A 12,262-nucleotide genomic window follows, 5' to 3' on the forward strand; every position below is an offset into this window, starting at 1 on the left:
TCGGGACCGCTCATAGGAGATGGGATTACACGCTTTGGGCTCAGAGCCCAAAGTAAAGCAGCTGCCTTATTTCTCAGACTCTTCTTGTCAGATCCAGCTTGTTGGCTGTAGGGTGTGTTCATGAGGTGGATGGGAGGAAAATGTGACACTTAGAGCTTCTGCATCACTGTGATAACTGCATGTGTATAGAACAGCAGAATTCAGGAAGTTGATTCTGAGAAGAGCAGGTGATAATTCCTCTAACCATGTATCCAGTGAGGAAATGTGGTTCTCTTAGAGGTTTGCTGGGGGCACCATCATGGCTGTTTCTTGATTCAAGTGCAAAGGTGGTTGAAGAGCTCTCTCGTCAGCGCAGTTGTGACATTTCTGCACTAGGACTCTCCTTTCCTTTGTTACATCCCCGTCAGTTTTCTGCTTGAGCTTACAGCTTTCAAGTAATTTCAGTGAATGCCAAGACCCCAAGAGGAATCTGAGCTTTCTGGTGATGTTCTGTTTTGGGGTAGGGAACACACAGGAGACGTGCAGATGATTGCTCTGTGGGCACATCCTTGGGAGTGAGTTACACTTCCCACCCTCTTCCAGACAGTAGTGTGAATGCCTGCCCGTTGGAGTGTTACGCAGAGGTGTCTTTTGATCGGTGCGGTGAAAATCTTTTTGGGTACTGATTGGTTAGGACTGCACAGTGGCTGCAAATAGAAAACTCAGCTACAGTTTATAAACAGAGGTTATTTTTTTACATACATTATAAGAAGCTTGGAGACAGATGTCAATCACGCTGATTTAGCGTCTTGGTCATGTCAAGGCCTCTCTCTCACAGGTATGATAAGGATATTAATAGCTCCAGGCAGCACACTCACGTTCAAGGCAGGAAGAATGTGGAAAGATGGTGGTAGCTTCCCATCTGCCGCTCTTTTAGGAAAATGAAACCTTTCCCTTCCTTAGCCAGTGAATTCCATTAACCACAGCTCGGTGACGTGGCCACCCCTAGTTGTGCAGGAGACTGGAGAGGCAGGGAGCAGGGCTGTCCTGTTTGACATATCCCCCTTGTGATCCAGGTCCTCAGCCACCCTCCCACAACCCTCCTACCCACCCCAAAATCAGGATTTTGTAAAGCTAAGGAAGAAAGGTAAAGTGAATGTTGTGCAAAGAGCTCACAGAATCCCTGCAACAGTTCTTCTGTGGTCTTGGTGGTTTTGCTTTACAACTTTAGACCCTGTCCAAGTCAGACGTGCTGTTTCGTGACGGAGTCGGTTTTCAGGAGGCCCACAAAGCCACGGAGCCTGAGAGCACTTCGCAAGAGACAGAGCGGAACTCCCTGTGTTCCCCTGTGGGTGGCCTCCAGCAGCTTCTTCTCCCTGACCTTCTGTTCGTTTTTCCAGATGAACCTGTCCAGCCTTCCTCACCCCATAATGAGAGCGCGCCTAGTTACTGCAAAAACGATGAAGGGGAGATATTCCTGGCCGCTGAGTCCTGGAAGCCGGACGTGTGTACCAGCTGCGTGTGCATGGAGAGTGTAATCAGCTGCTACTCCGAGGCCTGCCCTTCAGTGTCCTGTGAAAGACCCGTGTTGAGAAAAGGCCAGTGTTGTCCCTACTGCATAGGTAAGACTGAGAACAAAAGTCCTTCCTCTCTCCCAGGGACCACCAGATCTACGCTGACAGCCCCTTGCCTAGATCAGTTCCTGTTTTTGAAATCTGCTTTTCTGGTTGACACACCACACAGACCGAGGGCAGTCACGTCAGGCAGAGGGAAAATGTGGAAGATGGGTTCCCGAGATAAGCATACCAAGAGTACAGCAGTGCCCTGTCCGGATGTTGTGATGTTACAGTGCAGTCACGTTCTGTGGGGCTTCTTTGCCATTTAGGATTTCAGTATTAGATCTCTTCCTTCACCCTGTTATGGACAGTGGACTGTTTGTCCATGTAGAAACACCATGTCCCATATCAGAGTACACTTCGTGCCTAAAGCTCCCCGCCACCTTGACATCAGCTAAATACCAAAAACTAATTTAATCTTCCAGTTACTCCTCTGTCTGCTGACAATTGATTCTGTTTAAACCATGTGATTGTCCATGTTGTGGGCTTAGGGACACAGAGTGAGAGCTGAGTAACTGACAGCCCTCTCCTTCATGTGACCCACGGGGGTACAGCTTGTGAGCAGAGGACATATGTATATTGGCCCCTGACGTCTAGATCGAAACCATGCCTGTGGTCACAAGCCAGATGCTGTTCTGGAGTCTAGAAGGTGAGGCTCAGGCAGCTGGCAGCTCTAATAAAGACACCGTCCCTGCTCCCAAGGCTCTCACTCTCTGATTGCTTTTGCCTCAAGTAAAGCTCATACAGTCAAGTGAAAGACAATGACATGTCTCGGTCCAGTAGGAAACCTGGAATGAGAGTTAGCAGGTGAAAAATTAACCAAGCTGTATTAATGGCAGGCATCGTGCATTTATTGTCGAAGATTTTTGCATGCTTTCTAAATGTGAGTCACCGCATCAGGACCGCTCCCCATCCTTGACAGTGACCTCTGACCGTTAGGGCCACTGCCTCTGAACACTCATTCTGTACATTGACATACAAAAGATGGAAGATATTTTTAAAACACAATTTCTGGTCTCAGGAGTTTTACAGAGCTTGATTTTCTCAGTAGTGGTCAGGGAGTATTAAAAATTATGTGTGAAAGATAGATTCTCTTCTCTTCATAGGGTGACCGTCTATCCAATTTATTCTTTAAACTTTGCTTTTATGAGTGAAATGGGGGCTGTTAATTATGATGGAACCATGACTTTAGATTGAGAGTGTCCCAAGCAAATGTTTGCCCCATCTTTAGTGACTGGGACTTTGGGTTCGCAGTAACACCCATAAGCTTTGTAGCGCCTGAGTGGAGCCAAAAATATCAAGGCTTACATCCAGTTTATGGCTGCATATCTTCTCAGAGACCTGACCAACATTCATTTGGAAAATGGCACAGGCTTTGGTGAGATCTGAATGAGAGGTGTGACCAGGCCACTGTTTCAGGCCGGGGTCTGAGGGAGGCGGGAGTGTACAGCCAGGCCCACCATATTCAAGTATCTAAACTTCATAAAGAAGCAGTTTGTGAATCAGCCAGGGACCCTTGGCTCACACTGGGAAACCAGGGCCCAGGAGGCCGGAGAATTCTGTTTTACCTTCAGAGGAAAAACCCAGAGTGAAATCTCTCAGTGTGTTGTAAACCCTCAGATTTTTTTTTTTTTAAGATGAGAAAGTTCCTGTTGTGTGTTGCTGATTAATTAGTAAATGTGTGATTAGTAAATTATTCAACTAGTAAATTTATTTCTATGTGATAATAGTAAGTTGCTTCTCTTTCTCAAGAGACGAATTTAAGAAATTCAAAATTATGAAAAGAAAACGCACAGCATTAGTATTCTGTGTTCTTTGTCTTTTCTTTTTATTTTCTTTTTTCTTTGGCCTTCATACTTTCCTGTTCTAGCTCTTGCATCACACTGACTATGCGTTCTGTAGTGTGGGGACAGAAACACGACTGTGGCCCCAGTTTGTGATTTTGATTTCAAGTTAGATTGTAAGCACTTTCATGAATTTGTGGTTCATATAACCTCATAATGATATAGTAGAAATTCTGTTTCTGTTCTATCTTCCCCCACAACTACCCCACCACCACCACTGATGCAGGTGTAACTGTATCACGTAAACCTGTGACACATCTTCTGGGGAACATATTGGGGCGTCTTCACACTTGATGAGCAATACTGTGTGCTGTCATTCTCTCATTCACCTTAATGCCTCATACATGTTTTATCACTGAACTAGTCATTAGGACCCTCTCTCTGCGTCATACTTCTTTGCATATAGCCTTGTCAGATGGGCCTTCACCCTTTCTCCCAGCTTAGGTCCGAGCATGTGAAGTCAGGTTCAGTTCATGACGTGATGGGGCATTTTCTGACCCTCGAGTTTGCTCCCTTGGTCTCTCCAGCTTACTGTCTTTATCAGCCTGCCATCCGTGCAGTCCCTCTGTAAGGGCACCAGGCCTGGGCAGCGCTAGTACAGTTACCAGCTGTGCCCCGGTGGCAGTGCCTGCCTCCCCATCCAGCTCACCCAGCAAAAGAAAAAGATGGGAGGACCATCATTCTGCATGTGGTAAATGAGCATCCGATTGTTTCTCAGGCCCCGGGGACCAGTGCTTTCACTCTGTCCTGTTTCAGGCTTTCTCAGGTTGAACCCAGCTCCTTCTTTGCCCAGGTGATCTGTTCCCAGGGTCACGTGTGGCTTCCCCCAGCCTGCGTGCTGACCTCGCTGTGGCTGCAGGTGTCCTCTCTGGGTGAATGTTCTCCCTCGTCAGTCCAGTACAGATCTCTGGAAACCTCAAACCTTCCCTTTAATCTGGCTTCATTTTTTCGGGATAAAACCCCTAAACAAAAGCATGCTTGCTTTCACCTTGTAAAGTAGCCTTTTTACTTACCACAGGAGGATTGGAAAGGGGTGATCCTACTAAAAGTAGTGTAATTACATCTGTTTGTGTTCCTTTCAGATAAATTATCAAGTCACTAAAGTGCAAAGATAATGCTCCTCTTCTGATGTGTGAAGGCCTCATATTATGTGTGCTAATTTAATAGAATGTGTAATGCAGACATAATACGATTGATGATTAATTTTGAGAAGTGAACAGCTTTGTCTAATTACTTATAATACCCATCATTAGGGAATTCATCCTTGTACTGGAAAGAAACTAAGCAGTAATTACCCAATCACTTTAATGGGACGGACATCTTCTGACTTGCTAAGTTTTTATATTCTGGCTTCCTACACAAATACACACAAACTTAGATTTTATTTTCATAGGCTTTTTGACTGTACTGATGGCTTAAAGAATAGGGAACGAGCATCACAAGACGACTTGAGCATAAATCAGTGCGGGGATAAAAGGCCTGGTGCGAACTGTGATGTGTGATGGCAAATTGGGTGTGTGGTTCCTTAGAAATAACAGGTGCCTTTACTGTGCAAGGTTGTGTCTGTGGCCTCATCACTGACCACGTGCTACTTGCCTTTCTGAGAACCTTTCTGGAGCAAAAATTATTTCAGTGCTTCAGTGAGCTCTTCAGTCCACAACTCTTAAACCAGCAGCCCTTACACCACACGACTGCCTGTTCCCATGGGGATGCCTGTCCTGCCCACATCTCTCTTGCTCTGATGGTCGTGGTGGTGATGCTGCTGCCAAGGGCTCGACTCCAGCAGCTTCTGACAGCATCCCAGCAGAACGTCCCCTTGTCTAAGGGTGCAGTCATTCCTGAGTGTTCTATTCATATGTAGTATGAGTATATTACATATATATTATGTTATGAAAAAATTGTAAAGAAAGAGCACTACATTGATCATAAAGCTCTTTCTCAACTTTTAACATATGGGATCTTCAAGCCCGTGTGGTGGCTACGTCATACCTGTTGACATTGGAGATTTGGATGCTCAGATGTCCCCTGATGAAGCCAGCCTCACTGAACAGGGCTGTTCTTGAGTAAGGAGCTCTTGTGTTGGCCAAGTCGTTAAGTATGACTTGGTGCATAGACTATTGTTTTGAAACTTACAATTTGGCAAGTATTTTTATTTATTTTTAACCATGTGTTATTTTAGAAAATACTGGGGATCAGATATTTAGAGCCATATTTGTTGGCTGGAAATCGTTGAGTCGGCGCATCGTTCTCATGTAAGCTTTTGTCAGAGGTTAGTTGCTTCTGGATGACAGTTGTTTGTGCTTTGTGTGTGTGTGTGTGTTTACGCACATATATTCATAACTTGATATGAACAAAGTTGTGCTACTCTGATTATGTCTTCAAGTTATATCTGGTATCTTTTAAGTGTCTAAGTATCTCATATCTTTAAGGATCTGTGAAAATGAGTTCTGTGATAGATGGTACATGAAAAAATGATTTTCTTGTAAGTTGTACTTCTGTCTAATTAGAGGTTAGCTATTTTTTATATTTATATGTATCTTATATGAATACTTGAGGTGGAGCTGTCATGTGGAGTCTGGCCGGCTTGGCACTCAATTGTGATGGAGTAATTATATTTCCTCTCCATAGTGATCGTCAACTAGTAAATGATTAATAATACTTCTCCTTAGTAGGGACAATGCCTACAGTTTATATGAAGTCAGTCTGTCATACAGCATTCATTTTTGCTTAGATTTATGTTTATTTGTTGAGGTATCTTTTCTTAGAAATAAATACAAATAGTGTCTCTTTGGAACATCTGTTGATCTTTGTGTATTTAACTCAGCCCAGGAATCAAACAGTAAATATTTAATTCAGCATCTCTAAGATGTACAACCCACGGAACTAAATGTGGTCCATTTTTAAGTCATCAACGTTACGATGCTGGCATCTTCATGGGAACATTTTTCACAGCTGTTTCTCCAGTGTGTTTTCGTAAAATTAAATACTTTTGTTTATTGGAACAAGAACATACTTTGGAGCCAAGGAGTACTTTATGACCCCATCCCTGGCACATGCTAGCTATATGTCTAGGTGATAGGATGGTGATAGCTATATGTCTAGGTGATAGCTCAGTTTCCTCATCTGTAAGATGGGAATAAAATATGGTCCCAGGCTTCACTACAGAGCTGGGAAAACTAAGTGACATTAATGCACACGTGAAAGCTTGTCCAAACAGTCAACAGGGCGTGAATGTATATTGGCTGATTCGGTCACAGCTCTTCTAACATGAGGACACCTGACCTAAGGAACATGCATCACGTGGGTTCTGGTGTCCCCCTTTAAATATGCACCTGCCTTTCTGTAAGAGAAAGCCTGGGGTATCACGTCCCAGTGACGAGTTCTGAAGGACGAGAGTATTTGAGAAAACGCTTGGGTGGTGCACGTCAGTCTTCACACTCTCAGCTTGAATAGCCCAGGACGACGTCAGCACCTCGCTGTGACCCAGGTGGAGACGCGTGCTGTCTGAGGGTTCGGAGTGCGGCCGTATTGTGGCTGTGCCTGGCCCCCGCCTCAGAGTGTCACTGTCCTTTCCTGCCTCTGGACGTCACCGTGGGAGAGAGCACGGAGCTCTTCTCTTCTCTCGTTTGCTTTGAGAGGCTGGTCCCGTTTGAGGAGTCTGTGGACCCGTGCAGGGTCCGCTGTGACTCCTGGAAGCAGTGCGTGGCACGCGTGAGCGGGGCGTGCTCCCGGGGGGAGGAGACCAGGAGGGCTTCCCGCACATCCCCCAGGGCTCCAGCTCCCGCGGCCGCCCAGGTGTCTGCCATCAGCAGTGAGTGATTTAACCTGAAAGAGAAGGGAAGCAGGGTGCTTTTCTGTGTATTTAGAGGGTGTAAGGCTGCAAACATTCTGGTTGTCATGCACTGTACTAACTTTGGAACTGGTCTAAAGTTGTCGCAACCAAAATAAACAGGGCTTGATTTCAGTTTGTTTAGGTCTTACCCTCCGCCCTAGGAAGCGTCTCATCTTGCTTGTTCCATAAGCAGCTTTCTCTTCTCACTTCGGTATCCCTTCCAGGCCCCTGGCTGTGTAAACAGAAATTCAAGTTGTTCTAGTTAACTTGGGGAAGACCTCTGAGTGGCCTCGTCTTTACCTGGGCTCTGACCCCACATTCTGACTTTAAAGACATTTGCTGCCCAGAAGGGAGGCTGGCGCCGGTATTGCCAGGGGGGTGGTTAGCAGGTGCCTTTTGCCTCTTATTTCTGCCCAGGAGGCCAGTGCTGACTGCGTACCCTCTAATGAGCGGTGGAAGGACCCCACAGAAGGATTACACTTCAGCGAGGAAGTGTAATCAGACCGCGAGTCAGACCCTCCCAGAGGCTGCTGGCGGCATCTTCCTGACAGTGCTCGGGCTGTGACAGGATGGACCTTCTCCTGTATATGCAGAAACCGGCCGCTCTGGGAAGTGGCTTCCACCTCAGAGTTTTCTTAACAAGACTTTATACTCTTGACTCTTACGTAGGTAGCTTCCTTTAAGTTCTAAAGGAAATTTTATATTTCCCGTTTTTGGGGGGCCACTGTGACTTTCACTGCTCCTGCCTGCCTTTATATATTTTTAAACTGATTTCTGGATGTATTATCTCCGTGTGTGTGTATGTGCACCTTGGATTATAAGCTGCATGAAAGGAGTCTTTACTTAAAGTTGAAAATGGAATGTTGCCTTGAACTTCTATGAGGTGCTCAATCAGCCCATAATAGATGCTTAATATAAGAATTAGTAAGTTCTGTTCTGAGAAATTCTGTCCTCTTTGCATGTAGTGGGAATCAGCCAGAAGTCACTGTGTTTGCCAGTTAGGTGAGATTTCTCGTGGTGGAACTCAGGAACGTTTATAATCTCCCTGTTAACTGGCAACCCTGTGCCATCATCTGTCCTTTCCAATAGGTTGAAGAAATCTAAATGGCTCCTTTGGCCTTTATAAACAGACCTTGACTTCAATCCCAAGAAACAGTTAAGAATAAAAATAAAGCAAAAATGGGACTTCCAAGAAAGGTCTTAAAACTGGTCAGATCTGCCTTCATAGTGGTTAAGATAAGACATTATGTGGAGTCAGCCTACATGGCAACATTTGTCTCAGTTTTTTCTTTTTATACAAGTGAATTAAAAGCAGATGTTTTATTTATTAGAAGCTAAAAGTTGTTAAGATAAAGTACTCAGGTTTTGAGGTAAGTTAGTGAGTATTCTTTGCATTTTTAGCCAAAAACCTTTCACTGTGTGCTGACAGAATTACTCTGTGTTAGATCTCAGCCTCACTGAAATTGTCTAGGCCGCCTGCATCTGTTTTTAGTACGACTTCTTCATTTGAGTCGGCTTCTCTGCCCTCCTACAGTCTGAGCGGCCAGCGAGCCAGCGTAGTCAGTCATCACCTTCTGTGCCCTTGTTAGTGACCCGCTCGTGATTTGCTCAGATTCCTTTGTTGTGATTTGTCTCCACTTTACACAAAGAAAGTAAAGCTGGTTCTCAAACAGGAGGCGCCCACCTGCCATTGTTCCCCAGATGTGGAGCTTGTGCCCAGCGTGTGCCCAACCTGAGATATAAAAATGATGGGGATATCAAAGGCCAGGGGTTGCAGTGTCTTGTCAGTTAAGAGAGAGGAAAGCACAAGATAACAGAGCATGTTTGTAGTGGTTGTTGAATCCAGAAGCCAGAATTCTAAAAAGTCCTTCCTGTGTATTTCCCCAAGTCAGCCGTGTCGGGAAGTGCTTAGCTGCCTTGTCCGCCCTCTCGCTCAATCTCACGTTACCCGTAGCGTACCTGGTACCTGTCCCCCACCTGCTGAAGGGATTGCACTAAGTATTGCTTTAAATCCCTCAAACTTAAGAAAAAGATTTGAGGGGCCTGCAGTTTGCACAGTTTTTTCAGATCATTTGGCCCATCTGTTTGGCTCTGGAATCACACAAAACTGATGAGACCCTCTGAATCTGGGAGTGTCTCCCCGAGGGCAGAGACCCACCTGCCTTGTGCACCACTGCACCTCGGCGTTCAGAACGGCACTCTCCGCACCCACTGCATGACTGCAGTGGGATTTTGAGACATAATGCTGCATTTAGTTTCTTGGCCACGAGGATCCCAGCATAAATTACTTTTCAGGTCTCCAAATAGTTCGCTGGAGATTGGAAAGAACTGCAATTTCTAAAGCTGCCTAACTTCCTCCCAGGAAGTTACTCCCACACCAGGGCTCTGACTTCATGGCCACCACAGCCAGATTTAGAACCTGAAGTATCTGTACAGGAAAGTTGCCTCCTGACAGAGATGGAAAAGTCCAACCATAGTATAGGTTCTGGTGGATTTTAGTTTTCATAACCTTTCACCGAGGAGAAGGGGTGGGGAATCCATAAATGCTTTCTTTTCATCATGGTCAGATCCAGAGCAAGCCCTGAGCTATGACATCAGTGACTCCTAGAATACTGAACTGGCTTTTGATAGAGGAAGAAAACACAATTCTAGCATCTTAGTTTCCCCCAGCTGTTAATTGGCTTTATGGTGTAATTAGTAAAATAGCTCAAGGGTAAAAGCAAAGTCCAACCTTGAAGAGCCCAGTAAGCCGTTTCTTATCTTAAAAAGAAGTAAGATAGCGAAGTTCAGACAGTGGAGGGGTCAGCTCGGAAGAAGTTAACATCGCCAGGCATCACCACTTCTTCCTCAGCCCTTTCCTATCAACCAGAATCAAGGAAAAGGGAAAATAAAACACATGCCAAATTTTCCAAACTGTGCCACTGAGAGAGAGCACGTATTTTTATAGCAGTCAAATGGGCAGCAAGACGGTGTTGCTTCTGTTTGCATCCGGAAAGATAAGCCGCCTGCCCGAGGCTCCCAGAGTTCCTGGCACTTTGCCGATAATGATCACGGCAGCACCCTCCGTCCTTTCCAGGAGGGACTTCGTTCCTGACAGGGGCCGAAGGTCATTTCAAGCTGATCTAAACCAAGGAGCAGCCATAAAATAGTAACCCTCTTCCTTGGCGTGTTTCAAAATTTGGCTCTGAATGCCACTGCAGAAGGAAAATTCCAGAGCGGTATGAAGCCAGGGCAGTATCGCTGGAGTACGTTTATAGCCCTCGACAGTGACTGCCCAGAGGGGGTCACATTTGTTTGGATATATAACTCCTGATGTGTTGGATTTAAAAATAAACCCTATTATATTAGTGTCATACCTCATGCTTTCCTTGGAACAGTCTCCTCTAATCCTCTTCCTCTGAGGGAGAGGGGAGGGAATGTTAAGTAGAAATTTGCCTCAGAAGAAGCAGGAGTCCTCAGTAACCACTTTGCTGTCTTCGTTCCGTGATGGGACTGGGCAGGTGTCTGATGCAGTCAGCTGGAGGGTAGTTTCCCTTTGAAGGCAGAGACCTTGAGCCCCAGCACGTGTGAAGGGCCGTCTAAGGGCCCGTTCTCCAGAGTCAGTGAGCAAGAAGCCCTCTCGTGTGTGTGGCGCAGACCCCTGCCCAGGAGAGGGGCCCTCCCCTGAGGTGAACCCCCCTGGGGACCAGCAGGCAGGAAGGTGTGTGGGGCCTGTGCGTGGGGTTCCCGTCCTGGTCCGGCCACTTCCTCGCCGTACATTTTGGGCAGGCTACTTATTCTCCCTGGAGCTCGGTTTTCTGTGGCATTGAAATAACACCCTGTTCCACTGGGCTGCGGAGAGCACGTGGAATTGACTCGTGGAAAATGCTGATCAGCGCCTTGCCCGGTGACCCAGTAGGCAGTCAGTAAGTGGAAGTTATGATTACTGCTAGGTAGTGAATAAAATGAAGGTCACTGTCAGCATAAGTAACCAGGGGGCGCAATAAACACCACAGACAGGAATGCAGTGGCACAGCGCACTCGAGAGCCACACGCAGAGCATTTGGATCACTTGCAGTTGGCTATTTCCTGCCTCTATTTCTACACCCCTCTTCAACCTGAGCACCTAAAATGCTTTTGTGTGAACTCTCAGTTAGACTGTGTTGTTTCCCCCAAAGACTACAGCGACTATATCAATTTATTATTTAGAACCTTGAATAGATTAGCCACCGTATCTGTCCGTAAACCAAGTCATTTTTTTTAATTGAAGTATAGTCAGTTACAATGTGTCAATTTCCGGTGTACAGCATAACGTCCCAGTCATGCATATACATACATATATTCATTTCCTTATTTTTTTCCAAGTTGTTTCTAAAACTTTCTGAGAGGGCTTTCTCAGATTGACCCAGATGTGCCGCAGAAGGAAGTGGTCCATCCAGAGAGAGAAAGGAGTGTGTAAGAAACAGCGGACACCAACACCCATCAGTCAGCCAGACTTCCAGCACACTTCCAGGCCTCAGTTTAGATGATCTCAGGCTTTTCAGATGAAAGTTAGTAGAAAGATGTCTCTCTAAAACCTCCTTAACTAAAATCTGATTACCTGAAATCTAGTCTAATCTTGGCCACATAGCAGCCACTCCAGAAAAAAATTAGTCAAGGCTTTTTCAAAAGCAAGAGTCCTCCATTTCTTTTACATGAGAATTCCACAGAGTGGTGACCAACCCATGACTTAAATGTGGCTTTGTTTTGAAGCATGCTGGAAGAAACAAACTTTACTGTTAGGAAATATATTGATACTGTGATTCACACTGATCAGAGGTAGAGATATTATGGAAAACCCCCTCCTACAAGTTTCTCTGCTGCCGTCTCCAAAATGGGCTCATTGTGGATTGAAGTCCCCGTCCTCAAGCCAGCCAGCCCTGACATAAAACATCCACTGCTAAGCGTGGCTCACCCCAGTCAGCACACTGGATCCAACGTGGCTTCCACCTGAAAATGTTGCATAGCCAGAA

At 45.7% G+C, this 12,262-nt stretch overlaps 1 protein-coding gene across 4 annotated transcripts in view; it reads left to right on the forward strand.

Annotated features, from left to right (window-relative positions):
* The window catches only part of CRIM1 (cysteine rich transmembrane BMP regulator 1), a 186,692-nt gene that overhangs the window by 155,661 nt on the left and 18,769 nt on the right, over positions 1 to 12,262 (forward strand). For all 4 annotated transcript variants that reach the window (XM_032497337.1, XM_032497336.1, XM_032497338.1 and 1 more), the window contains one exon: positions 1,380 to 1,601. In XM_032497337.1, coding sequence (XP_032353228.1) covers positions 1,380 to 1,601 — 222 coding nt within the window. The remainder of the gene's footprint in view (positions 1 to 1,379; positions 1,602 to 12,262) is intronic.

The sequence above is a fragment of the Camelus ferus genome, chromosome 15, assembly GCF_009834535.1.
Source record: "Camelus ferus isolate YT-003-E chromosome 15, BCGSAC_Cfer_1.0, whole genome shotgun sequence".
Classification (NCBI taxonomy): Eukaryota; Metazoa; Chordata; class Mammalia; order Artiodactyla; family Camelidae; genus Camelus; species Camelus ferus.